The sequence below is a fragment of the Schistocerca gregaria genome, chromosome 10, assembly GCF_023897955.1.
Source record: "Schistocerca gregaria isolate iqSchGreg1 chromosome 10, iqSchGreg1.2, whole genome shotgun sequence".
Classification (NCBI taxonomy): domain Eukaryota; kingdom Metazoa; phylum Arthropoda; class Insecta; order Orthoptera; family Acrididae; genus Schistocerca; species Schistocerca gregaria.
In genome coordinates, this window is record NC_064929.1 from 92,220,389 (window position 1) to 92,248,064 (window position 27,676).

General features: G+C 44.7%; 1 protein-coding gene across 2 annotated transcripts in view; it reads right to left on the reverse strand.

Moving 5' to 3' along the window:
• LOC126293732 (calexcitin-2-like) overlaps positions 1-27,676 on the reverse strand; it is a 708,697-nt gene that overhangs the window by 75,277 nt on the left and 605,744 nt on the right. For both annotated transcript variants that reach the window (XM_049987062.1, XM_049987063.1), the window contains exon 2: positions 2,335-2,415. In XM_049987062.1, coding sequence (XP_049843019.1) covers positions 2,335-2,386 — 52 coding nt within the window. In that variant the 5' untranslated portion in view covers positions 2,387-2,415. The remainder of the gene's footprint in view (positions 1-2,334; positions 2,416-27,676) is intronic.

Consider the following 27,676-nt stretch of genomic DNA (forward strand, 5'->3'; position numbering starts at 1 on the left):
AATGTAGTGTGTGGACAGTAAGTTGAAAATATGGGCCTCATGGGGAGCGTTTCCTCGATGGGTCAGTCAGTTAGAGCGTCTGCTATGTAATCAGAAGATACCGGGTTGGAGTCCCGGTTGGGGCACACGTTTACAACTGTCCCCCTCCATATTTATCAACGCATGTAAGCATCTAAAGGTCTCGATTTCGTGGTAATTTCATAGCAGAGGAATGCTGTAGGCACCTCTGAACTAAATTTCAACGTCCTGCGTATGGTACACAGTTACGAGGTTTCATAAAAGTTGTTTGATTGTGTTGTGCACCGTTCATTCGTCACGCAGTAATGCTGTTCAAAACGTATCCTGAGATTACATCGTGCAAGATAAATATTACGCACTTCTGTAGATACCAGTAAAGAGTGAAGCAGGCACAAGGTTGCCCTATATTTCTGAGAATATTACATAAAAAGTTGAAGATGTGATTGTGCCGTGGTAAAAATTGCTGTTTTGAAGAAAAAAAAAGAGCTCGGCAATTGGTCAGTCGGAGTGAGTCTGGGTCAGTCACTCGTCACCGGTTGCTGGCCGGTCTCTCGTTCGCATTTGTGCGGCACTGTCTGTCTGTCGTCCGGAGTGCCAGTATGTGTTAGGCCGGCAGTCTGCTCGAGTTTGCTCATTCGATGGTCATTGGCGTTTGGATCGGTCGGTCGGTCGCGCACTGAGACACGAGATGACTTTTCCGCCTGGAGCGTCGGCGCATGTGAGGTCGCCACATGAGTCCAGTGGACCGCGCCGTGTAGCGAGGGGTAGTGGCTTCGTGGCCGACATGAGGGCAACAGGAGTCAACGTCGTGAGATGGAAGATCGGCGTCCGTTGAAGCGGCTGGCAGCGGACGGTTCGGGACAGCGTTTGGGGGTGCTGCGCCAGGTCTTCTCGAGAAATCACAGTGTACTAGAACTTAAGTGACTGGTGATATGATGTTTCATTTACTTGTTAAATTCTACTTGTTTTCTTGGTCAGTCTCGTCCCCAGCTTGCTCGTCTGTCTCCCGTCGGCATTTGTTAGGCAGTTAGTGTTTGTCTGTCTGTCTGTCTGCCGTACGTTAATAGCTGCCTCTGTAATGTTTGTCGGATTCGGTGTTAACGAATTTATTCCTTGAAGTACAACGGCCGAATTCCTGAAATATGTTTTTATCTTGCCTATCATCCTGAGAGGCGGTATACGTGTAATGTAGAGCATGTTTTTATACTTTATGTAAGACTGTATTTCATGGGTTTTTATTTAAATGGTCATTTCAATATATAAAGTTGCCATCCTTCCGCCGTAAGAGTTTTTTTTTTAATCAAGTTGCACATTCGGTGGCAAGTTAATTTATTTAATGTTAGTGCTTTGTACCATTTCCATCCCTCCTACGGGGTGCGTAGTTTACGTGCTTGTGTGAGTTGTTAAAATTTTTAGTTTAAAGTAATCTGGTGTATTGCAGATTTCCACCAGTGTAGTCTTTCAGAGGTTGTTGTGAGCGGTCGTAACTGCGGCCGTGTTAAAAGGGAGCGGCAAGGTTCTCAGCTCGAAAACTCATACTGTCAAAATTGGTTCTTTCTGCCTCTGAATGAATTGTAACTTGATATTTAGAGGGTGCTTTCGGATTATAATTTTAAGTCTGTTTTTAAAAGAAAAGGTCTTTTAGGAACAAAATTTCCATTTTTTGAAAGAAATTTAATTTGTTTTCCTCAGTCACATAGTGTGATTAAATGTGTTAATGTTCGTGATGAATCGCTAGTAAATAAAGTAAATTCGTAAGAAAAGGTTGTGAAAGTAAATTTACGGTTCAGTGATTTAATCTAAGAAAAATTTCAATTTTTAGGAAACCTGGAGCAGGCGAATTGTTGATATGGCTGGAATAGGAATTAAATACTGTATTTCTCTACAAAACCCACAAGAAGAAGTACAACAAGAAAGAGAAATATAGGTCGCATTCAACAGTGGGTGAAGACAAAGTCATTAACGCAATGAAAATTCCAAAATCAGAATCAGTAAACCTCGCTGTATGTGTGGAATCAGATTTAATTAACAACAGAGATATACATTCAGTGTTTCCACAAATACGAGCGCAACAGATGGTCCATTGAGGCAGAGTCGGTAATTATATTACGCACAACTATTGATCGTGTGTGCTCAGAGTGTGTAGGCATGACCCGTCTACAAATGGAATATGTGAAATGACGAAGGAGAAAAACTAGGTGTAGAAATAGGAAAATTAGTCGTTTTGTAACTTTCACTTATATCTGCAGCGGCGTAACTACGCAAACTGCAGTTTCATTTTTATGTATAAAATCCAGTTTAGGCCAGCTGACTCACCAAAGAATACGCTGAAGACGTACATCAGCTTCTTCTTCCTGAAGTCTGCCATCTTGGTTCTTTCGCTGATGTGTTAACTTCCTGCAACAAGAAAAAAGTACAGCTAAAAACTTTGAGATCGTTTACTAATTTCGGTAAGAAAAGATTATAGACGAGACAGTTTACTTGGTGGATGGCCAATCTGTTTTCATCAGAATAGCTTTTGAACTAAAAATAGCAGTAACATTTAAAATGATTGATGGAAATAGCTACAACTGAACAAAGCACTACGGTCCAATGGCATCCCTATCAGAGTCTATGCAGAATTTCTGTCGAGCTAGCCTCTTTTTAACCACAGCATACTACCAGCGGAAAAATACTCCTTTCGGAGCACAAATAAGGCGAATACTCTCTTGTTTTAAAGACGTTGACTGAAAAGTGGGGTACCAGCTGTCTCATTCTAACGTGCCTCAGAACCTTTCCAAATTATCCCAAAAATATTGCCACGCGCACACGTTCGTGGTCTTTTTAACACGTAACTCACCTCCTACTCCCTTAACGGTACCTCGCTCGCACACACTACTCCATCGCTCGTACCCGTCTCCTTCACTTCATCACTCACTCATTTAGCCCAACTCACTGTCATTATCTCTTTGTGTTCCTGTGTCCTTCATTCTCTCCTACTGCTACTCTCTCCTCTCTCTTCCTCGTTGTCACTGCCATAGACTCTATCATTGGCCCTCACGTACTTCCACTTTTCCTTCTCTTTATTCCTCTCCCACTAGCACTGTCTCCTCCACTTCCTAGCCCTGCTGTCTCACTGCCACTGTGTCGCGCGCTCTCTCTCACTGCCGTTGTCACAACGTCAAGCGCCGGGACGCAGGCACGGGCTGTGAGACGACGTCAGCCGATAGTACTCTGTCTCGGATCGCACCGCGACGGGAGCGGTCTCTAGCGGAAGAGAGTGTAAGCGCGGCTCCAGCCAGCACAAGGAGACAACCAGTCGTCCTAACTGTTCAGCTCAACTTGTGGTCTACATAATTTGCTTGCACGGAAATTGAATGTATCGAAGGACATTGATCATTTGCATATCGCCAATTGCTCGCGACACTTCATTATGAAGAAGGCAAAGTTAAGTATTATCAATTCAATTACTGTAATGAACTCCATTAACATGATTTCTCGTATGTTGTCTAGCTATCCGAGAAAACAGTTTCCCCTGGGCACCCTATTTTACACAAGTGGGCAGGGTGCCGCAGTCTCCTCTGCCTTTTCTACAGCACAAGCACTGCCTACTGTCTTCGAGGTTTCATTACTTTACCGTCTCTTTCCACTGCCATTAGTCCTCGTATTTCCGCACAGAAAACAGCGAATATGTTTGTATGCCAAAAAATTTTGGAAAATTTAGAAAGGTGCCGAGGACGATAGAATGAGGCCTCTGGTACCCTGGTTTTTAGCCACAGTGTCTTCAGTTGGTGCCTGTTCGCCTTTTTTGTGTTCCAATAGGAGCACTTTTCAGTTGGTTGCCTTTTTTTTTCCCTGTCGCAGCAGGGCATGCCACATATACAAAGAATATTTATGGCTTATTAAAATTTTGATATTTAGTAATTCTAAACTGAAATAGCACGAAACTAATTTTACACTTGAGAGTGCATGTGCTCCAGTACTACAACACGGAGTTTCCAGAGCCCTCCTGGTGGTTACCAGGAGCCAGCAAACAGAAACGGAGACCCTCCATAGCACACTGCTGCTTGTTGCGTCACTTTATGAGCCACGTTTTCGCCTCATACAGGATTTCACGTTCGTACTTGACGTGTACAACTGGTGCAAATTTGTGCCTCTGTATCTCCCGGATAAACATAACAAGAAAATTATCAGTGTTGTTCGTGATCGGAATCTTACGAGTATATCACAAAAAATTCAGTCATTTCCCGTGCACAGACGTCTTGGAGCCCGCATATAGGTTTTGTTGCGAAAAAAATGCCGAAAAAGAGCTTTTTGGGGATCTTTAAGGAATCGTCCTTGAGTTAATAACGTGGAACCTCTGTATCACGGAAAGAATAAATACATCGAGAACATTTTCTAGGTCATCAGTCCCTAAGCTTACACACTACTTAGCCTAAATTATCCTAAGGACAAACACACACACCCATGCCCGAGGGAGGACCCGAACCTCCGCCGGGACCAGCTGCGCTCTCCGAGAGTGAGAGCTTAAGAATATATCGTAAAATATACCGTAAAACTTTCAGTCACTTACTGTGCACAACCCACTTGGAATCCACGAACTGGTGGTGGCCGTGTAAGCCCCACCATCAGATCTATGGGTGCTTCTTCAGCACGAGAGTTGGGTTTCACACAAGCGAAGCTGAATAAGTGCTCGTGCACTTTACTGCCAACATTCACTGGACAGTTTTTTTCTTGTTTTGTTCCGTACTAACACCTCGCTAAGCGTGGAAAGCAAAGAGCTTGCACTAGAAGAAGTCTACTGTCAGAGGTATCAGAACGATTTCCGCTTATGAACTTTCTTATCAGTGGCTTCCTGCCGTCTTACCTCAGACTGAGCCGAGGGTCATTTTCAAAGTAAGAACCGATAGCGACTGAGCGCGGGAGCGCAACTGGGCCAGCACAGTTCGATGGGACGGCCGGCCTCGCCGTTTCGTCCCTTCGCCCAGGGCAACCGACCAGCTGACCAGATGTCTGCACATCCCGCCACGTGACGTGCGTTCACAGCCGCTCGCGGTCAGTGACGCACAATACCACTGCGCAAAGCAGTAGATGTCGTGGTTGTTACGGGCAAGCGCTTAGGGTAAATGGAGGAAAAAGTCCCGTTCTACGCTGAAGCCTACGGTCACATTTTATGTATATATTACTCGGAGGCCCTTCACGCCCACACTTCGATGGTGACCATTCAAAAGCATCTGTCACCTTTGCTTTGGTTAGTATCTAAAAAGAATTCCGGCCAAAACGCAACTACATATTTTCGCCTGGCTTGTTAGACATTTGTAACTTTCGGAAAAGTTTCATGACTGGCGAATTTCGAGCAAAACAAAGCCGTATTAAAATTTGCTTCTTTTGTCAAAACACAGAGTATTTTAACACAGTGTAACATCACTAACATGTTGTGCATGCACTGCTATCAGAGATTTCTGAAACAGTGGTTTAATAACTTCATTAAGTGACGAACTGAGGAAAAGTAAGGTAAGTATCCTTACATCCTCTGTACGAAATGTGCTAGTAATGGCTTCACTTACGTCGTTACAAAACCCCTAGCATTTCTCGTTTCACCAATTATTAACGGCCCTTAAAAATTCCATTCTTTCACCGAAAATGTCTGTATTTAGTGGAATTACGTGCCAAACAACCATACGTCAAAATATTCTCCTCTTCGTGTGCTATCGTTTGCCAAAATCTCCTTTCAGTATCTCAAACCGTGTCAGAATTGTCGCTGATATTTCACTACGGCCTTATGACGGGCGCGGCGCGACCGCAAGTGAGAGCGCTACGTCACATCAGTTTCTCCAGTATGAAAGTGAAAGACAATTTGTCACTAATGTTATAAGTGAACTCGCAAAGCTTTGGTGAGAACTGAAAGCTGTGCACGGAAACCCGAGGCACAGCCAAAGTCAGGGTTCTGTTTACCGTGCCAACCAAGACATTGAAAATATAAGTTCTTGGTTAAAGGACGACAATTCGACGAAGTGGTGGGAAGGATTAAGGTATGTGCTACTGATGAAAAATCGAGCTTACCACTCTGGCATAAAACAACTACCTTACAAAGCATTATTCGGAATCGAACCTCGAGAAGGACTTCCCACTTCCTCGTTGCCTCAGGAAATCATAAATGGTATTCAGGATGGAGATGACCGAAAGAAGGTAACCCAAGATGAGAGCGATAGTGAACAGTACGAGGACACTGACGGTGATAACATTGTGAAAATTGACACAAACGACATTCAAGATACTAGAAAAATTGCGACAGAAAATTTTAAAACACAAGCTAAAAGAATGAAAGCTCCCTCTGACAAATCCCACCCACCAGCTTACATTGGAGACAACGTAACCGTACCTATTCCAGATGTAGATAAAGGCAGAGGTGACCTTCGAAAGTAATACTTCAAAAGACTGATTAGGTCCTCTACAAAGTTCGCACCAAAAATGGCATACTTCAAACACATTATTGCAGGTATAGTTTTATTAAAATTTTCCATAATTTTGTGCAATAAAATATTAAAAAAATATTTGTTTCAGCTTATTTTTTTTATTGTTTTAGAACTGCATTCAGAAGTTTTTAGATATGAGAGACATTAACCAGGATATTGAAGTATCTCTAAGGACTGCAGGCACAAAACGTTCTGTTGGATCAGGGAAAGGCTTCGTGAAATGCAGTTACATGAAAAACTGTACAATAAACAAATGCAACTGTAAAAGAGCACAGTACTATGCAATTGTAACTGCCACCGAAGTAAACCTTGCGAAACTGCAGATGAGGTGGTTTCAGTGGATGCATATATGTAAGTTGCCCTAGTGATAGATGTGAAATTACTGATTGGTTAATAAACAACTTTAATGAATCATATCGACTATTTTATTTCTATTCCTTTATTCAGTTTACTTTGAAAAGCTTACAGAAAATACAAACGAGGTGTACTAGTTTATCCTAAAGCATGTAAATTCTAACTAGGATAAACCGATTCCACTTGGGCTAAACTGTTTTATCCTATCGGTAACAGCATGGACGAGTCTGACCTAGGCGAAACTAGTTCATCCTAAAATCAGGTTTGGCCGGTAACATGTACACAGAGTGTGTCTTCTTTAACTGGTTCAGTATGGGGAAATCGGAATCCATAGGAGATACAGGAAAACTGACTTGACTTTATGTCCTCTTTTTGTGAACACAGATTTTTCGCCGGCCGGTGTGGCCGAGCGGTTCTAGGCGCTACAGTCTGGAACCGCGAGACCGCCACGGTCGCAGGTTCGAATCCTGCCTCGGGCACGGCTGTGTGTGACGTCCTTAGGTTAGTTAGGTATAAGTAGTTCTAAGTTCTAGGGGACTGATGATCTCAGATGTTAAGTCCCATAGTGCTCAGAGCCATTTGAGCCACAGATTTTCCATAATCAAATTTTTGGTCAGGCGTGAGCTGTCCATGAAAATTAGTAAAACTGTGAAAAAAAAATTTTATGTGGATAAACTCAGCTTCATGTACGGATAATTTCATTACACTGCACGAAAAAAATCGTGACAGCAGAACTTTTATGAAACAAAACTAAATAAACCAGGATGGAACTGATATAATCCATCAAAGGTAGTACAGGGTGTATCAAAAAGAATCATCCGATTTGGCACGTCTACATTTTCTGAAACTAATAAAGATATACCATGATTTTTTTTTTGAACGGGAAACTCAAATACTTTTTTTAAACCTTTTCATAGGTTTCAGTACGCCGCCCTTGAGATGCACGGCATGTGTCAGTGCGGTATTCAAATTGTTCCCACACTGCAGCGAGCATGTCTTCAGTTACAGCTTCCACAGCTGCTCTTATGCAATGCCGCAGTTCATTCGTTGTGGTTGGTAGTAACGGAGGCACGTAACAAAGTCTTTTATAAACACCCAGGAGAAGTAAGCACATAGAGTCAGGGCCGTCGACCTTGGAGGCCAGGAATGTAAGGCTGAATCGTTCGGTCCAGTGCGACCGAGCCGTCGTCCGGTAATCCTCCGATCCCCACACTTCCAGATGCCAGTGTGGCGGTACCCCGACCTGTTGGTAAATGAAGTCGTTCCAATCAGTCTCCAACTGTGGCAAATGCAAGTTCTCAAACATATCGCGACATGTGCTTCCTGTAACACTGTTCTTGGCAAAGAAATATGGATCGTACACCTTCTCCCACGAAACTGCACAAAACACATCAAATTTTCGATAGTCCCTCCCATGTTGTACAACTCCGAGTCGTTGTTCTGTACCCAATATTCTCACAGTATGACGGTTCACATTTCCATTTAAGTAAAATGTTGCCTCGTCACGAAACACTACATGTGGAAGAAAACTGTCATACTCCTTCTTGTCAAGAACAAAATTACAGAACTCCACACGTAGTTGTTTGTCACCTTCACGAAGAGCTTGGACCAGGTCAATTTTGTACGGTTTCCTGTGTAAACGTAGACGCAACACACACCAGACGGACATCGGGGGGCATGTTGAGCTGTCGAGCTGCACGGCGAACGGATTTCTGCGGACTCCTCGCGGAAATGTGACGGACGCGTTCGGCGTCCGTATCAGACGCTCGGGGGCAGCCCTTTACAGAAACAACCAGTTTCTCGGAACTGTTCACGCCATCGTCTAATGTTCTGTGCTGCAGGAGGATCCACACCGTACCTAGTACGAAAGTCACGCTGAACAGTTGTCACTGACTCGCACCGCGCAAAACGTAGAACACAAAACGCTTTCTGTTGTCCCGGCAGCATTTTTACTAGAACTGAAGTGGGCGCACACTGCTGCTACCTAGCGGGAAGTTTGCTCTTTCCAGCAGTTCGTTGTGGTCGCACATATCTCAAATAACATAATAGTTATCATTTTTTTCTAAAAGCGGATGATTCTTCTTGATACTCCCTGTACTACGTTAGGTTTTATCGTAATAATAATAATAATGATTTGAAACAGAGGATGGGGATATTATCAGGGACATGGAAGGTGTCAGAGAAGAGATGAAGAATTATTTTGAAATGTTACTGAATGCGGAAGGTGCACAAGAAAGTGACACTGAAGTCATTGAATTAGAGGAAGAGCAGGATCCAATCTCTTGGTTAGAAACTGAGAATACTTTGAAACAGATGAAAAGTAGGAAGGCGGCTGGACTAGATGAGCTGACAGCGGATATGATTGAAACGACAGGAATCCGTGGAATACAATGGTAACACCGGGTGCTGAGGGTGATATGGAAAGAAAAAGTGCCCAATGGATGGAAAAAAGGTATTATAATACCATTGTTCAAGAAAGGTAGTAGAAAGAAGTGCACCAACTACCGGGGAATCACACTGTTATCACACTGCCTTAAGACAATGGAAAACGTCATAGAAAGGAGATTGCGGAAAATTCTAGAACACCAATTCGAGGAACAACAGTATGGGTTCAGAAGTAATAGGGGAACAATAGATCTAATTTTCTCCCTCCGTCAATTACTCGAGAAATATTGGGGAAAAGGAAAGGACTTGATAGTAGTATTTGTGGATTTGGAAAAAGCATATGATAGTGTACCAATCGATAAAATATGGGAATGCTTCAGAAAACATAATGTTCCTGATTCATTAATTTAAAAAGTTCAGATGCTGCACGATCGTTGTGAGAGCAGTTTACAAGTAGGAGGTGAGAGATCAAAACGGTTTAAGGTAAAGAGAGGTTTTCAGCAAGGCAGTTCACTCTCCCCTTTACTCCTCATTACACTTATGGACACAACCACGAAAGAAATCAAGAAAGAAGAAATTGAAGATATGCATGCTATTGTTTTTGCTGATGACATCGCCATTTGGGGAGAGACGGAAATGGAAGTTCGGAGGAGACTAGATTACTGGAACACAAAATTTAAAAAATTCAAATTAATTCTGAGTAGAACTAAGACAGTGGCAATGAAGATGAGCAAGGCACGCACACCTTGTCACACCTTACTGGAGGGGGAGAAGGTAGAATGTGTGCAAAGCTTAAATTATCTGGGTGGCATCATATGACGCGATGGAAGTTCCAAACTAGAAGTCTTAAACAGTATAACAAAAGAATCTAGCTTCTTCCACCAAGTACGAAATCTAATCTGGAACAGGGAAGTGCCTCAAAGAGCCAAACAGACCATGTATAAAAATTATCTCCTGCCAATCATGATGTATAGTCTGGAGGCCTGTGTCATAAATAAGAGAGAAGAGAATCAAATACAAGCATCCGAAACGAAGTTCCTTAGGTCAGCTCTACAAAATACTAGGAGAGACAGAGTCAGGAATGATTATGTACGGAGAGAGCTGCAGGTGACATTGACTACAGAGGATAGGATGAGTGCTTTGAGGCTGAAGTGGTTCGGTCGAGTGAGGAGAATGCACCCGACTCCAACTCCACGCCAGTATTTGGAGATGGGGGTACCAGGAAGAAGAGCAATTGGGCGGCCTAGGAAGAGATGGATGTAGTGGACAGGGAAAAGCTATACCAGGACAGAAACCAATGGAGGCATATCGTTCACAAAGTTCCTACCCGGTTCGCTCGAAGGAAATCCTGATGATGATGATGAATAATTTTGCAATTTTTTCTCGTTATCCACAGACATTCTTGAATTCTTTCTTGAATGGGTTTAGCTATTATCTTTGATAAGTTTGTCCTGCCGCGCGGGATTAGCCAAGCGGTCTGCGGCGCTGCAGTTATGGACTGTGCGGCTGGTCCCGGCGGAGGTTCGAGTCCTCCCTCGCTCATGGGTGTGTGTGTGTGTGTTTGTCCTTAGGATAATTTAGGTTAAGTAGTGTGTAAGCGTAGGGACTGATGACCTCAGCAGTTAAGTCCCATAAGATTTCACACGCCATTTGATAAGTTTGTCGACTTGACGCTGCTACGTTGATATGTTGACACTGAAAATGCCTTTCGTACGTTCAGTCAGAAGTTTTCATCGTGTCATATTGATGCAAGCGAAGTGACGCAACTGGTTTGATTTCGTATTAGTTTGCTCGTTCGTTTAACTTCTTTCATTCTTGTATCCTTTCTACTATTAGTGTAAATATCATTGTTGGTACGTTTGTCGAGTAGAAATAATGCTTTCCCGAAAACGGTCTGACCTCTCTTATGTTTCTGATCAAGCCACACGTGCACGACTGAGAAAATGAAGAGAACGAGAACCGGACCGTGAGGTGCATTCAGCACAGCAGCGTTGTAGAATTTAGTCGTCTCCATCTCAAGAGATTCCTTGTGAACGCGAATCGCGTTTGCATGTTAACAGACGCCGTAACGCTGCGCCGCTGTCCACACAGAGGAACGTGGGGGGGGGCAACGTCGCTAGAGTGGAGGCCGACCACGCCGCGCTGCCTACCGTGGTATCGATAATGCGATATATCGATACTGCAAAGACGTAGTCATCGGTCGTCGACACACCGAGAAAAATATCGATGTATCGACGGAAGAAGGATCTACATTCCGACGTATAAAAATATGAGCTGCACATTGTAAATATACTGCCGGTTTTAGAGCTATGAATTTAAATACTGATTTATTATCAGATATCCTGTACATCAACAAGCTAGCAGCCCACATACACCCTTCAGAGCAAGCACTGAAAGGAAAACGATGCACGTTCACGCTTGCCGACAACCACTTCGCTGACAATGGGAGCTGCATGTAAGTGACGCAATAAAAGGTGTCCGATGGATCCGTCGTTCGGTTTCGTCACGTATCGGATTTGTTCGGAATACTTCATGTCGGAGCCCCTGTTTCTTCGTTTCTGCAGACGCCAGCGTACTAGCAGTTTTACTGTCAAAATTGCGCGGTGAAGCTAAAAACGTTGCAGTTTCTGATGGTAGCGTCGTTTACGTCAGCATTTCCTCTCACACGTCTGCGTCCACCACAAAGACCAATATCGTTATTCAGATTTGCGCTCATCGTTGTCAACAACAGTTTTTGATGAATGCCGATGTCATGAAATAGCACACTAATTGCGTTAAAATTGTTTCTTCAAATCGGAACTGTTGTTATTCCATTCATAGCGCCAACCCCGGACTTCTCCTTTTGTGTCACATACACTTGTTTCACACAAAGAGAAAGACTGGTCGTTATGAAAGCTCAAAATGTAGTATGACTCCTTCACACAACGAAAGTAAAATTATATTCAGTACAATTACAAAAGGTAGTTTTCAAAGATTTTACGAAAATTTAAGAATATCGGCATCCGATATTGCAGTTTTTATATTGATATGTCGCTGAAAGCAGTACCGCCGACATATATCGATACTTTTTGAAAACTATATTGATATTTTACCAACAGCCCTGGTCCGAAGTGGGGAAACCCTGGACGAACGTGAGATTCGATTATCCTCTGGCCGTAGTGGCGACGATATTTGCCGATCTGTAGAGATTGAAATTGTCACGGGCTGTGGAGCAGGTGAAATAATTTTCACATCACGCGTATTCGTCATTCCTAACAATTTCGCTTTCCAGGACAAACGCATGCAGTTTCCCCGGATCATATACGTAGCCACGATCTTCAACAAGTCACAAGGGCAGACGACTCAAACTTCGGCGTCGACCTCAGAACGAACTGTTGCTCACACTAACAAGTCTACGTAGCCTGCCAGCGGGTTGCTAGCTGATGTTCTTTGTTTATAGTGGCTCCTACGGGCAAAACAGCAAATGTCGTACATAAAGAATTTTTTTTAATTTTCGGAATTTCTTAAAATAAAACACTAGACTGTTTCCCTATCCGGGTCGACAAAACCATCCAAGCTGAATTTGCCAGTCCACAAGATGATCCAGAAGTGTACGACGTAGCCACTAGACTCCAGTTCGCCCTGTATGAGTGTTGGGAAATGTACAAAAACACCCACATCCATACTTGGTCGCACGAACCGGAGTTGATGGCTGTCCGACATATACACTCCTGGGAATGGAAAAAAGAACACATTGACACCGGTGTGTCAGACCCACCATACTTACTCCGGACACTGCGAGAGGGCTGTACAAGCAATGATCACACGCACGGCACAGCGGACACACCAGGAACCGCGGTGTTGGCCGTCGAATGGCGCTAGCTGCGCAGCATTTGTGCACCGCCGCCGTCAGTGTCAGCCAGTTTGCCGTGGCATACGGAGCTCCATAGCAGTCTTTAACACTGGTAGCATGCCGCGACAGCGTGGACGTGAACCGTATGTGCAGTTGACGGACTTTGAGCGAGGGCGTATAGTGGACATGCGGGAGGCCGGGTGGACGTACCGCCGAATTGCTCAACACGTGGGGCGTGAGGTCTCCACAGTACATCGATGTTGTCGCCAGTGGTCGGCGGAAGGTGCACGTGCCCGTCGACCAGGGACCGGACCGCAGCGACGCACGGATGCACGCCAAGACCGTAGGATCCTACGCAGTGCCGTAGGGGACCGCACCGCCACTTCCCACCAAATTAGGGACACTGTTGCTCCTGGGGTATCGGCGAGGACCATTCGCAACCGTCTCCATGAAGCTGGGCTACGGTCCCGCACACCTTTAGGCCGTCTTCCGCTCACGCCCCAACATCGTTCAACCCGCCTCCAGTGGTGTCGCGACAGGCGTGAATGGAGGGACGAATGGAGACGTGTCGTCTTCAGCGATGAGAGTCGCTTCTGCCTTGGTGCCAATGATGGTCGTATGCGTGTTTGGCGCCGTGCAGGTGAGCGCCACAATCAGGACTGCATACGATCGAGGCACACAGGGCCAACACCCGGCATCATGGTGTGGGGAGCGACTCCTACACTGGCCTACACTGGTCGAGGGGACACTGAATAGTGCACGGTACATCCAAACCGTCATCGAACCCATCGTTCTACCATTCCTAGACCGGCAAGGGAACTTGCTGTTCCAACAGGACAATGCACGTCCGCATGTATCCCGTGCCACCCAACGTGCTCTAGAAGGTGTAAGTCAACTAACCTGGCCAGCAAGATCTCCGGATCTGTCCCCCATTGAGCATGTTTGGGACTGGATGAAGCGTCGTCTCACGCGGTATGCACGTCCAGCACGAACGCTGATCCAACTGAGGCGCCAGGTGGAAATGGCATGGCAAGCCGTTCCACAGGACTACATCCAGCATCTCTACGATCGTCTCCATGGGAGAATAGCAGCCTGCATTGCTGCGAAAGGTGGATATACACTGTACTAGTGCCGACATTGTGCATGCTCTGTTGCCTGTGTCTATGTGCCTGTGGTTCTGTCATTGTGATCATGTGATGTATCTGACCCCAGGAATGTGTCAATAAAGTTTCCCCTTCCTGGGACAATGAATTCACGGTGTTCTTATTTCAATTTCTAGGAGTGTAGAATGCGATAACTCAAAAACGGTGACTTTACAACAAAATTACAAATATGAGGCAGCGAAGATCTGGAAACAGATAATCAACGTGTAGTGTATAATACACTACTTCCCAAAATGTTCGACGGACACACAAAACGTAGAATACTGCAATTCAGTGAAATCCATCAAATATGTAAGTATGTAAACAAAGGCAGCGACAAGACAGTGTTTCAAATGGCCAAAGGCAGCGAACGACAAAACAGAAACGGTGATATCCCTATGTACCAAATGGGAAAATACATCACGGTTCCCCCGTCGGAGGTTCGAGTCCTCTCTCGGGCATGAGTGTGTGTGTCGTCCTTAGCGTGAGTTAGATTGAGTTAGATTCAGTAGTGCGTAAGCTTCGACACAGCTGTCAGGCACAGCAAAGGACTTGAAAGACCAGTTGAACGGAATGGACAGTGTCTTGAAAGGAGAATATAAGATGAACATCAACAAATTCAAAACGAGGATAATGGAATGTAATCGAATTAAGTCGAGTGATGCTGAGGAAATTGGAATGAGACACGTAAAGTAGAAAAGGAGTTTTGCTATTTGGGAGCAAAATAACTGATGGTGGTCGAAGTAGAGAGGATATAAAATGTAGATTGGCAATGGCGAGGAAAGCGTTTCTGAAGAAGAGAAATTTTTTAACATCGAGTATAGATTTAAGTGTCAGGAAGTCGTATCTGAAAGTACTTGTATGGAGTGTAGCCATGTACGGAAGTGAAACGTGGACGATAAATAGTTTGGACAAGAAGAGAATAGAAGCTTTCGAAATGTTGTGCTACAGAAGAATGCTGAAGATTAGATGGGTAGATCACATAACTAATGAGGAAGTATTGAATAGAACTGGGGAGGAGTTTGTGGCACAACTTGACCAGAAGAAGGGATCGGTTGGTATGACATGTTCTGAGGCATCAAGGGATCACCAATTTAGCATTGGAGGGTAGCGTGGAGGGTAAAAATCGTAGAGGGAGACCAAGAGAGGAATTCACTAAGCAGATTCAGAAGGATGTAGGCTGCAGTAAGTACTGGGAGATGAAGAAGCTTGCACAGTATAGGGTAGCATGGAGAGCTGCATCAAACCAGTTTCAGGACTGAAGACCACAACAACAACAACCGATGACCTTAGCAGTTTGGTCCCATGACACCTTAGCAAACATTTCCAATTTTTTTTTTCCATGACGGTAACTTATCAGCGAAGCCGATTTTTCGCATTTCCCGTACACGAACGCGAACCAGCTGTGCAACATCTGGCACTACATTTCGAGAGTGGAGAGAGAGTTTACTTCACAAAAGACACCGCCAGAAAAATTGCAAACGAACCACCTTAGAACACAACATTAACCGCTTTTTACCAACTGTGCCAAACGGATCCATTCACGAAAATATTAATTTATGTCGACGTCTCTACGTGAAACACAAGAAATATCTTTGAAGGACAAAAACAAGGTATTCCAATAGAAGATCATCCAGGGATCATGAAACTGGCTCACAAGACCGGTATACGCCGTACATCCGAACAACGCCGAATGTTTTTATCTCCGGATTTTACTGGGCAAAATACGCGGTCCAACAGGTTCCACAGATCTCAAGAATGTTAACTGTTGTACACGCCCGACGTACAGAGAAGGATGCCAACGCTTATGACTCTTGGAAAACGACAGCCACTGCGAGTTAACACTACGAGAAGCCTCACACGCAGCCGCAGATGAACAAATGAAAGACTCGTTCACCGTAGGTCTAACAACATGTAACCCATCGAGTCGGAGAGCGTTTCCCACGCTGGCTGGCTAGGTGACGAAGCGACCGTATGTCGCGCGTAGTGGGGTGGGGTTCGGCGCCGGACCGCAGCCACAAGCGCCAGCCTGGCAAATATACGTGACGATTTTGTTTGTTTATATTTAATAATTAAAGTCATGAACACTAGGAGGAGGCTCTGGATGTTTAAAACTATTTACCATAATTTTGCCTCGTCAAAATTCACACCCGTTCATTAACAAATGCATATCTTAGTAAGTACGAACTTGATCGGTAATCCACGAACAGTGACGAAACTAGTAATACATACGGACTGCGCTCCAAAGTCGGCAGTCGGCGTTAAGATGTCTTCCTGTCTTGTTCGATGGAAGCCGTGCTCTCGGTTACGAGTAGTTTGTGACACGAGTTTTTCGTTATTGATCTAATAGGAATAAAAGTGATATTACGGCATTCAGAATGTTAATTTCGAGTAAATAGATACCCCGAAGTTGAACGACAGAGACATCCAATGCGCCAATGAAGAATCTGCACGGAACGACATTTACGAGAGCTGCACCGCGCACAGGTAGGAGGAAATCCGACGACACGGCCCACCAAGGCGGATCAAGGAAGGTCCGATTTGCACTCGCAACGTCCGGGTGGAAATGCTGACCAGTTGTACTGTACGTCATTATACCACTCCTCAGACAATCAAAAGGAAATTTATAACGTCATCGCGGACCAGATCGACAGCACTGACGGAACTGTTTACTCGGACGTACCGGGCGGCGCCCGGAAAACGTTTCTAATAAATCTATTGCTAGGCAGTACAGGCTGTTTCAAAATGAATATACTGGTTATAAGGCTTTGTAGCATTTATTACATTTAACTTACAATTATAAATACTACACGAAATGAGAGAGCAACTACAACAGTTTTTCTTAAAAGTGTTTAATGTGAGCACCATCGTCACACATCGAGTCGATAGGCGAGATTGTCCGAAACCTTGATCACTGTGTCTACTACTACCACTACTAGTACGTGATCAGGCCCAGTGGACCGCACGCATCTACAAGTTTCCTCCCCCACTGTATTCTGTACATTGCTGCTATCCGCAATCCGTTCACATCTATTGACACTCGGTTTAAATCTTCATGGAGTCCATCCCTCCAACGCTTCTCGGGTCTCCCTGGCGGTCTCTTTCCTGTATGTGTGAAATCCAGGTGCTTCTGAGGCCATCTGTGATCCTCCATCCGGGCCACACGGCCGGCCCACTGCATTCGTTTGGCTTTCACAGCTCCTGCTATGTTGGGCTGCTGGTATAGTTCCTCGAGCTCTCGGTTGCATGTGATCCTCCATTCCCCTGTACCTGCATCCAGAACCGGACCGAAGATCTTCCGAAGCACTTTCCTATCAAAAACGAGGAGCTTATGGAAGTTCTGTTTCCGGATACTCCATGTCTCACAGCCATATAGAACAACAGGCTGAACAGGGTTTTGTACAGTCTAATCTTGAACTGTCTGGAGGGATATTTGAACCGAAGCAGTTGTGCTAGGCTGTGGTAAGATCGGTTTCCTGCTTGTATTCTGGCATTGATCTCTGCTTCACTTGACGAGTTCTCAGTGAAAAGTGCCCCTAGGTATTTGAATTCTTGCACTCTCTTGTAGGAATGGTCCGAAACCTGCAGTGATTGTAGATGATCAGCAGTGTGACAATGACCACGTGTCATAACGAGGTACTCTGTCTCGGCTTCGTTTATGTTTAGCCCAAATTTGCTGGCAGCCTCCCTTAGTGCTTTGGTCATTTGCTCCAACTCCTCTTCCGACCTAGAGAGTAAACAGATGTCGTCTGCATAGGCTAAGTATGCCAGTCTCTCCCCTTCGATTTCAGTCCCTTCGTTCTCTTGGAAGGTCTCGCGTACGATCTTCTCGAGGGCAAAGTTGAACAGCATAGGGGACAACCCATCTCCTTGCCTGAGTCCTGTCACAATTTCAAATTCGTCAGTTACGCGATTTCCCATCTTCACCCTTGCATGTGTTTCGTTCAGACAGATCTTTATCAGATTGATGAGTTTCTCTGCTATGCCAAACTCCCTTAAACAGTTGAGCTGGCTCTTGCGATGTATGCAATCATAGGCCTTCTTAAAATCAACGAATAAAATATGCAAATCTTTACCATATTCACCTAGTTTCTCAGTGAGCTGCCGGAGACTGAAGATGTGATCTACTGTTGACCGTCCTGGCCGGAAACCTCCCTGGTACTCCCAAATCACCGATTCAGCCACTGGCTGAATTCTATGTATGAGGCAATTGGACAGGATCTTATAGCAGACGTTAAGCAGGGCGATTCCTCGATAGCTGTCACATTTCAGTTTGTCGCCCTTCTTATGTATTGGACAAATCAGAGCTGTTTTCCATTCTCCTGGTAGTTCATCTTTGGTCCATATCGCCTGTATCAGTCGGTGTATTTTTTTGCAAATTTCTCTCCTCCTGCCAGGATCATTTCAGCCTGTATTCCATCTTCACCTGGACTCTTGTTCTGTTTAAGGTGTCCGATTCTGGTTTTTATCTCATACAGGGTAGGTGGGGGATAGTCTGCATCGGCTGTAATTGGGTACTGGAAATCAAACTGCAGTTCGGGTTCATCACAATTTAGCAGCTGTCGAAAGTACTCTTTCCATATCTCAGCTATATCCCTCTTATCACGGGAATCTTTGACAAATTTCTGCTTGGCCTGGTGACCTTTGCAGAGGTACTTCACCCTCAGAAACATTTCCCTCGTCTTTTGTCCTCTGAAGTCTGTTTCTGCTTCAGTGATGATATTCCTTATGTATTTGCTCTTCTCAGAATCGCTTGGGTAGTCTTTCGGACCTCCTCAAATTGTGCTTTGGCCTGTGCCACATTTGTCCCCTTCAGCCATTTGTTCCTCGCTTCCTTTCTCCTTTCCAGGGCATCTGCACATTCCTTTCCAAACCAGATCTTCTTGCCCACTGGGTTTCCCATGAGCGTTTCCTTTGCTGTATCCCTAACTGAGCTCTGGGTGTTTCCCCACATTAGTTCGAGGTCCTGATTCGCTTCCACTTCACTGAGTGCTCCAAAGCGGTTACTAAGTTGCAACTGGTATCTGGTATTCGTTGCCTCATCTTTCAGTTTCTCCACATGGTACCTTCCCACTCTTTTTAACTTAGGCCTCGTTCTTCCTGTATGTTTAAACGGCCTGTGACCAGGAAATGATCACTCCCACCTTCGGCACCCCGCGCTCTCTTCACGTCTAACACCCATCTCTTGGCTCTGAGATCAACGGCAACATGGTCTGTTTGATTTACAGTTCTCCCATCTGGTGATACCCACGTTCCTTTATGTATGTTTTTCCGCTGGAAGTTTGTGCTGGGGATGAACAACCCTAATGATGTAGCGAAGCTGATAAACCTAACTCCATTGTCATTGCTTAGGTTGTGTAGACTGTGCATACCTGTTGTGTCTTGGAATATCTGTTCTTTTCCAACCTTGACATTCATATCACCAAGGAGGATCCTGAGGTGTCCATTTGGTGTAGCGTCCATCACTGCCTCTAGCTGTTCATAGAACTCGTCTTTCACTTCACATTCGCTCTAATCCGTGGGAGCATGACAGTTCACAAAAGTCACCTTAATATGCTTTACTTCCATTGTTAGAACAGATATTGTTGGGTTGACTGAAACGAATTCTGAAACATTAGTGGCCACTGTGATCACTGTGTCTACAGGGTAAGAAGTATTTAAACCGACAAACTCTGGGAGGTTGTAGGGGACATAAAAACACATATTTTTCCCTAATGTCATTTTTCTCTATGAGGAGTATTTAAACCGGTGGAGGACGTTCAGTTGTTAGAGGCCGTATTACCATCTTCAGTTGTTGGAGGGCGTATTACACTCTTCAGTTGTAGGCAACTGCTGTTCACAAGTGTAGTAGTGCATTGTCTCTGTTTACAAATGGAGCAATACACCTGGAGTGAGAACACTGATATGGTTGGTGCGTACTACGTAGCGCACCACTACGGACCAGCTGCACAGCGGGTTTATCAACAACAACATCCTAATCGCCGTATCCCGTATCATACGACCTTTCCTAGTGTGTACCAACGTCTGCGTGAGACCGGGTCATTTAGCAGATTACTTGGACAGGGACGCCGTCGCACGGTAAGAACGCTGCAATTCGAGGAAGCTGTCTTGCTGCATATGGAGAGGGATCCTTCAAACAGCTCTCGTGGAATTGCGAGTAACATGGGGACGAATCAGACGAATGTCCGAACAGTCCTTCGAGAGCAATTGTTACGTCCATTTCACTTACAGCGTGTCCACAACCTGGAACCAGTTGATTATCCTCCCACAGCACAGTTTTCGCAGTGGTACCTGGAACAGTGTGAGATACATCCTACATTTCCATACTCAGTGTTGTTTACCGATAAGGCAACGTTCGGGCGTGATGGAGTCTTCAACATGAACAATTCTCATGTTTGGAGTGAGCATAACACACATGCCACACTTACTAGCGCTCATGAAGTGCGGTTCTTCGTTGATGTGTGGGTCGGTGTTGTTGGGGGCTGTTTAATTGGGCCGTATCTGCTACCTAGGCCATTAAATGGCAGGCACAACTACAATTTTCTCGCCAGAGCATTGCCAGAATTGCTGGAAGACGTCCCGCTCCCTACAAGACAAGGCACATGGTTCCAACATGACGGGGTGCCGGCACATGTCAGTCGTCGTGTGCGTCAATTCCTGGACCGACGGTTCCCAGAAACGTGGATTGGCAGAGGCGGTCCTGTACCGTGGCCTGCTCGATCCACAGATATGTCCCCTCTGGGCTTTCTTGTTCGTTTAATTAATTTGTCGCCAGAGAAATGTTACTCTACCGGTTTAAATACTCCTCACAGGAAAAAATGACGTTAGGGAAAAATATTTGTTTTGATGTCCCCTACAACCGCCCAAAGTTTGTCGGTTTAAATACTTCTCACCCTGTATAGTAATTGTTGCAGCAGTCCTCTTTCTGAAGTCGGATAGATCACCTGATAGCGGAGACATCACCGTGTACGAACGCCCAAACGCAAAGGTCGCGTCGGGTCAGATTGTGTGTGTGTGAGGTTGAAGGTCATATACCGAGCCCCTTGCGGCCAATCCAGCGCCCGGGTAGAACGGAGTTACGTGCTGAGTTATGCCAGGACGATGGCGCACCAGTTGCAGTTACTCCACGGAAAAAGTGCCGTTGCAACCGCGCCATGTCCTAGCACGTGAACCGTACTATGTAGGCTTTAGAGCTTGTAACAGCTGCGAGCGACGAGGACGAACTGATTTCTTGCGACTACGCGTGTCGGAGTCTGACCCGTTCAAGATGTTTTTCATTCATTCTTGGTCGTTCCAGACTCCTCCCTTTGCGTACGGGTATACAAACAAATCCTTTTGAGTTGCTCTTGCATTTGATGTGTTATTTATAATTGTAAGTTGAATGTACTAAATGCTACCAAGCCTTAAACCCAGTATATTCATTTTGAAACACCCTGTACTGCCTAGCAAGTGTTTCCGCCGGCAATAAATTTATTAGAAACGTTTTCCGGGCACCGCCTGGCACGTCCGAGTGAAGAATCCTGTCAGTGTTGTCGATCCGGTCGACGATAACGTTGTAAATTTCCTTTTCATTGTCTGAGGAGTGGTTTCTTGTGAGCTATGACTGGTGAAGTGGTTCTTTGATGTAACTCTTTTCATTTTGAAACACCCTGTAGCATCACACTCCGACACTGCAGCCGTGGGAGGACCAACTGCCCACTGCGTGCTACAACCAGCGTTGGCTATAGCCGAAGATTAATTCCCAATAGCTAAAATCTCAAGAGCATCTAGGCTGGGTGAGCTTAAACGGCAAGTTAAAATTTTCTGGGAAGAATGCACAGTGGCACATAAAACATCAGTCGCAGCTGTGGGCAGGGGATCGCAAGACTTGAGAGAAAACTCTCAAGTGATGGGATAAGCCCTACTCATATTCTCAGGAGATTTTTGACAAACACTGCCAGTTATACTCAAGTCAACAACAGCAGCCTAAAAAAATCACATATCTGGCCACACCTTCAAATTCCGCAACTAACAAAAAATATGAGAGCTCAACTATCGATAGACGAAACAACAGCACATTTTGCTCAACAGCTTTTACAAATAGCCGAAGGCTTATATCCCACTGACCAGACAACCGGCCTCATTAAACTCAACAATGATTTCTGCAACATAGCCACTGCTGAAAAAGAACTCATCGACCAAATTTATCCAAACATTGTTCGCAACGATGGCTATTTGAAAGGGCAATTTTGGCAACAAAATAGTACTGTCGACGATATCAACTTTAATATTCAAAAGAAAATTCCCAGTGAAGAATATAGAAATCGATCGACACAATGGTAAACGTCGAAGAAGGTGTGAAATTCCCTACAGCATTTCTCAACCCTTTTCATGTACCAGGAGTACCAATTCACTGCCTTCGACTTAAAATTGGATCTCCGATCATACTACACAGAAATCTCAACTCACCAAAACTATGTAATGACAGCTACCGAATAAAATCATCGAAGACCAACTTATGACTGGGAGGTAGAAAGGACACATACCATTTATCCCCAGAATACCACTGATTTTTACTGAACTGCCATCCCAATTTAAAAGACTGCGGTTTCCAATCAAATTAGCCTACAGTTTTACAGCTAATAAACCGCAAGGACAAACTTTAGAATACTGCTACTCTCACGGTCAACTATACACATAAGGAAATTCGAAACATTTGCAAATATATACCCCAGATACAAAATGAAACATGTTGTTTATAAACAAGTATCGTAAATACGAGGTTTGGTACTTAGATAGTGGCAACTATTTACCCACAACCGATAGAAAGTTCAAATGGCTCTGAGAACTATGGGACTTAACTTCTAAGGTCATCGGTCCCCTAGAACTTAGAACCACTTAAACCTAACTAACCTAAGGACATCACACACATCCATGCCCGAGGCAGGATTCGAAACTGCGACCGTAGCGGTTCCGGACTGTAGCCCCTAGAACCACTAGGCCACCACGGCCAGCCAGCCGATACAAAAGAGTTACATGTTTGCACCTGTTACTGTCCTTCAAAGTAGTCACCAGCGTTGTGTAGAACCCGTTGCCAGCGATGTGGAAGTCGTAGTATACCGTTAGCAGGGCCTGCTCTCTTGACGGTGTGTATGGAGCGGTCTAAAGCTACGGTGATTCTCGTGTACGACTGTGATAGTGTTATCCTAACGCATTACGTTCCTCCACGGCAGACCGTCAGTGCACAGTATTACTGTTAGTTTTTGGAGCACCACCTGCGACCAGATCTGCGAAAGAAGCGGCGACACTTTCTGCGCGACCCACCCATCATTTAGCAGGACAATGCGCGGGCGCATACAACGCGAGATGTGTCTGCTCTGTTCGGTCGATCGAACTGGGAAGTACTTTACCATCCACCATACTACCCAGACTCAAGTCCTTGTGACTTTGATTTGATTCCGAAGACGAAGGAACCACTTCGTGGCATTCGCTTCAGAACTGTTCCAGAGATTCGACAGGCAGTAGACCGCTCCATACACACCATCAACAGAACAGGCTCTGCTAACGGTATACTACGCCTTCCACATCGCTGGCAATGGGTTCTACACAACGCTGGTGACTACTTTGAAGGACAGTAACAGCTGCAAACATGTGACTCTTTTGTATCCGTTGTGAATAAACAGTTGCCACTATTTAATTTCCAACCCTCCTAGTAAGAATATGTTTTCAATAATTTTTTTACCTCTAATACTTTAAAGTTTATCCTTTTATCTAATTTACCACACAATCAAATATCTGTCTTGTCATTACATTATCAGTCTGAAATCGTTCTGTGTCTCTAGGTCTCTTCAACGTATACAACCTTCTTTCGAGACTCTTAAACCAAGTGTTAGCGATTAGTATATTATGCTCTTTGCAAAATCTTTCAGGGGGTTTGCTCTTTCATTCCTTTCCAACAATCCATGTTCACCTACTATTTTTCCTTCTCCAAGTATCTATCGAGAAAAATGACGTTACGCCCATGAAAAATAGTCTTCATAAGCAATCAAAAATTAACACAGTCCCACAGTTTAAATATCCTGTAAAAATCATCAAGCACAACTTCAGTTAGAAAGAAACAGATAAATAGGACCAAGAAAATGAAGAAAAAAAGAGTCAGTTTCTAACGTAGTGAATGAGTAATAAGTAACAGTTGTCAATAAAGTTGGCCTTCATGAACCACGCACGAGATTTTCATATTCTCTCGCACGCTACGTGCTAACTATTAGTCCTCAAGCAAAAAAGTGAAAAGGACCTTTTCGTAGCAAATTTAACGCAACTAAATTTTGTACTGGGTTAAGTTATCGCTGGAGGTCACGGTTTTCGTATTATTCAAAAGTGATCTCCAAACGCACTTCCTCCCCCATACTCATCCCACACCAGTCAGGAATTGGGCTGTTACGTCATCAGCAAATAAGGCTATTTCGCTAGAATTATTAATTTAAGTGTGCCCGTCAGGGTAATAAACGAAAAACGACTTTTGTAAACGTTGCGCCAAAAGTAATTATGTTAACAGTTCGATCCAAACTTAACCCTTACAAGCACAATAGTTTCGTAGCCAGAAGGCCTGACGAATACAAAGACGGAATTGCTTACTTTGTTGTTGTTGTGGTCTTCACTCCACAGACTGGTTTGGTGCAGCTCTCCACGCTACTCTATCCTGTGCAAGCTTCTTCATCTCCCACAACCCACTGCAGCCAACATCCTTCTGAATCTGTTTACTTTATTCATCTCTTGATCTCCCTCTACGATTTTTACCCTCCACGCTGCCCTCCAATACTAAATTGGTGATCCCTTGATGCCTCAGAACATGTCCTACCAACCGATCCCTTCTTCTGGTCAAATTGTACCACAAACTTCTCTTCTCCCCAATCCTATTCAATACTTACGCATCAGTTATGTGATCCATCCATTTAATCTTCAGCATCCTTCTGTAGCACCACATTTCGAAAGCTTCTATTGTCTTCTTGTCTAAACTATTTGTCGTCCATGTTTCACTTCCATACATGGCTACACTCCATACAAATACCTTCAGAAAAGACTTCCTGACACTTAAATCAATACTCGATGTTAACAAATTTCTCTTCTTCAGAAACGCTTTGTGCAATTTGTTACAGACACGATCCACAGATCATTGTGAAGAGTTGCAATGACCGAACGTGGTATTGCGTACAGTCATTAATTTGTCTTTGTTCGTTGCTATCAGCGATCTGGGATTAAAGTCAGATCATTGCAATGTATCTTGCATTCATCTCACGCGGAAGATATGCTAATGATTCGGCCATTCGTCTCCGAACAATGTAACTGTCGGTCTTTACCCATGTCACACACCGATCCTGTTTGATAATTAGAATGTGCAAATCTGTGTAAATTCCTATGGGACCAAACTGCTGAGGTCACACACACACACACACACACACACATACACACATGCCCTCGGAAGGACTCGAAACGGTGGTGGGAGGGGAAGGAATAATTAGATGGTCCGTCATCTTACAAGAAAAGTTCTTTGCATGCAGTTCTAAAAAGTAGTGCATTTTAATCGGATATAAGTATCTACCTCGCAAATAGTTTGTGTTCTCTCAAGGCAAAATCCAAAGAAGAACTGTCCAGGAGAAAGAACTGAAGTTTCACCTTGCGAAACGCCACTCTCTATCGTCGCCCGTGGGTCTTTTTTACTCTGAGATCACTATCTGTAGTATATTGGAGACACACTGGTATCAAAAGCTCGTACTAAAGAGTAAATATTTTGCACAACACCAGCTAATTAGACGTGAGCACACAATATGAAGCTGCAGTAGTGGGTTTGCGCAGAAGCGGCTTGTGGGACTATGCAAAGTAACAGGAGCCCCTGTACTAAACTACTGGCCATTAAAATTGCTACACCACGAAGATGTGCTACAGACGCGAAATTTAACCGACGGGAAGAAGATGCTGTGATATGCAAATGATTAGCTTTTCAGGCCATTCACACTAGGTTGGCGCCGGCGGCGACACCTACAACGCCCTGACACGAGGAAAGTTTCCAACCGATTTCTCATACACAAACAGCAGCTAACCGGCGTGAAACGTTGTTGTGATGCCTCGTGTAAGGAAGAGAAATGCGTACCATCAAGTTTCCCACTTTGATAAAGGTCAGATTGTAGCATATCGCGATTGCGGTTTATCGTATCGCGACACTGCTGTTCGCGTCGGTCGAGATCCAATGACAGTAAGCAGAATATGGAATCGGTGGGTTTAAGAGGGTAATACGGAACGCCGTGCTGGATCCCAACGGCCTCGTATTACCAGCAGTGGAGAAGACAGGCAACTTATCCGCACGGCTGTAACGGATCGTGCAGCCACGTCTCGATCCCTGAGTCAACAGATGGGGACGTTTGCAAGACAACAACCATCTGCACGAACAGTTCGACGACGTTTGCAGCAGCACGGACTATCAGCTCGGGGACCGTGGCTGCTGTTTCCATTGACGCTGCACCACAGAAAGGAGCGCCTGCGATGGTGTACTCAACGATGAACCTGGGTGCACGAATGGCAAAACGTCATTTTTTGGGATGAATCCAGGTTCTGTTTACAGCATCATGATGGTCGCATCCGTGTTTGGCGACATCGCGATGAACGAACATTGTAAGCGTGTATTCGTCATCGCCATACTGGCGTATCACCCGGCGTGATGGTATGGGGTGCCACTGGTTACACGTCTTGGTCACCTCTTGTTCGCACTGACTGCACTTTGATCAGTGGACGTTACATTTCAGATGTGTAACGACCCGTGGATCTACCCTCCATTCGATCCCTGCGAAACCCTACATTTCAGCAGGATAATGTATGACCGCATGCTGCAGGTCCTGTACGAGCCTTTCTGGATACAGAAAATGTTCGACTGCTGCCCTCGCCAGCACATTCTCCAAATTTGCAAACGTCTGGTCAATGGTGGGCGAGCAACTGGCTCGTCACAATACGCCAGTCACTACTCTTGATGAACTGTGGTATCGTGTTGAAGCTACATGGGCAGCTGTACCTGTACACGCCATCCGAGCTCTGTTTGACTCAATGCCCAGACGTATCAGGGCCGTTATTACGGCCAGAGGTGGTTTTTCAGGGTACCGATTTCTCAGGATGTATGCACCTTAATTGCGTGAAAATGTAGTCACATGTCAGTTCTAGTATAATATATTTGTCTAATGAATACCTGTTTATCATCTGCATTTCTTCTTGGTGTAGCAATTTTAATGTCATTACCAGAAGCGATACATCCTCTAATATGCCGTGGCTCATCAGAATATGTTTTGCAGCATGGCGATATAATTATTTACGATTCTGAACCGTCTGATGAATCTTACGTAGCAAACCAAATAGAATAGGAACCAACACAATGCAACTTTGTATCTTAAGCTTCCTTCCTGCAATCCCTCACACTTAGTTTTATGAAGACATCAGCAAACAAGAATTTTGAGGTTCCATTCGACTGC